The sequence below is a fragment of the Aplysia californica genome, unplaced genomic scaffold, assembly GCF_000002075.1.
Source record: "Aplysia californica isolate F4 #8 unplaced genomic scaffold, AplCal3.0 scaffold00254, whole genome shotgun sequence".
NCBI lineage: Eukaryota > Metazoa > Mollusca > Gastropoda > Aplysiida > Aplysiidae > Aplysia > Aplysia californica.
The window spans coordinates 432282-433854 of NW_004797524.1; the positions used below are offsets into that span (position 1 = coordinate 432282).

Below are 1573 nucleotides of genomic sequence, written 5' to 3' on the forward strand. Positions count from 1 at the left end.
CCACACACACACACACGCACACATATGAACGTATACTCCCACACAGGCACAATCCTTTTTTCTCTCTCTCTCCCTCCACTTTTTCTCTTCCTTTCTTTTTCCACCTCCATACTCTGCTCTTCTCTCTCCCTCAACCCCTAGCCGGGCCTCAATTTCTGAACTTTTGCTCTTTCTCTCTCCTCTCTCTCCTCTCTCTGTCTTGGTCTTTCTCCCTTTTTCATTTTCTCTGTCTGTTTCCTTACCCTTAACCCCTTGTAGCTACCCTGTCCCCTAAAAATTGTCATAGTGTAACATTATCATTATTATACACGCCTCATGAAAAGCATGATATCACTGCACTTGGTAGGCTAAGGATCCATGCTATTTTTAAACACTTAAATTGTCTCTTCAGATGGGTTATGCCAACCCAGGCCAGACCAGTCACGGCCTCCATATGAGACAAATGAGCCGTGCCTTCATCTTTGCTGTGTCTCCAGCGAGCCCTCGTGTCATCTTTGTCAATCTGGATGCAGCCTGGGCTGGTGGAGCTGTCAAGAGACAGGTTTGATAGAAAAATAATATGATGAAGACTTCGTAGAGGAGATAGAAAATAAAAATGGCATCCGTGACAGAAAAATATTTAGCACTAACTGCTTTTCTTTTTATGTGTTCGTACCAAGTTAACCAAGTGCTCAGTGTAAGACTCCTTCATGCGTCAACTTTTTTAAATGACGTTTATGGTGGAGTCAAACTAAGCAGCCGATGTGAACTTTATGTTGTTCTATACATCACATGTATGAGACATGCTATAAAGTAGAACTCTCTTATAAAACACAAAGTCGCTTATAATCCGGGGGAGGGGGGGTGGGGGGAGGGGGTTTATACTTTGGCTCCAAAATCAGCGTATTTTTTAAAGTCACCTTTATAATACTTGGTGAATCACTGACATGCCGTAGGGGCTGCTAAATGCTATACTGTTGGGCATTCTTCCCCTATGTTGGGCCTGATTTTGGTCGGGGGGGGAGGGGGGGGGAGGTGCAAAGGAGGTATAATTTTGGACCTCAATTTTTTTAATAGATCACTCGTGTTATAGGCAAGTATGTACGGTACAATTTTGAATATGTCGCAGGTCTGTCTATAATGCTCTGTTTCTCATATAAAGGTGGTGTTGATGAACAGAACGGACTATGTCAAACAATTATATTCATATATATTATTATTATTAGGTAAACGGACAAAGGTTAAAATGGAAAATTGTGACTTATGCCGTTTTCTCTAGCACTCCTCACACACTTACTGTTTTCTGTAATAAACAAATGTGTGGTGTAAAAATGTGGATATCTTTCAGGCCAGGTTTGTCGAATGAATAATTAGAATATTAATGTACCTGTTGTTCAATGTGAATGGTTCGGGCCTTAAGGTTTTCATTTCTCTTTTCATTGTCAGTTCTCTCTCCTTCTCTCCCTTTCCCTCTCTAACTTTCTCTCTGATTTCTCTTGCTCGCTCGCTCTCTCCCCATCCCCCTCTCTGTACCTATAGATCTCTCTTTCTGTTCTTTCTCTCTCTCTCTCTCTCTCTCTCTCTCTCTCTCTCT

The 1573-nt window shown here is 41.8% G+C and overlaps 1 protein-coding gene across 2 annotated transcripts in view; it reads left to right on the top strand.

The window, feature by feature from the left end:
• The window catches only part of LOC101854173 (neutral ceramidase), a 38761-nt gene that overhangs the window by 1642 nt on the left and 35546 nt on the right, over positions 1 to 1573 (top strand). For both annotated transcript variants that reach the window (XM_005100633.2, XM_035970331.1), the window contains exon 2: positions 392 to 541. In XM_005100633.2, coding sequence (XP_005100690.1) covers positions 392 to 541 — 150 coding nt within the window. The remainder of the gene's footprint in view (positions 1 to 391; positions 542 to 1573) is intronic.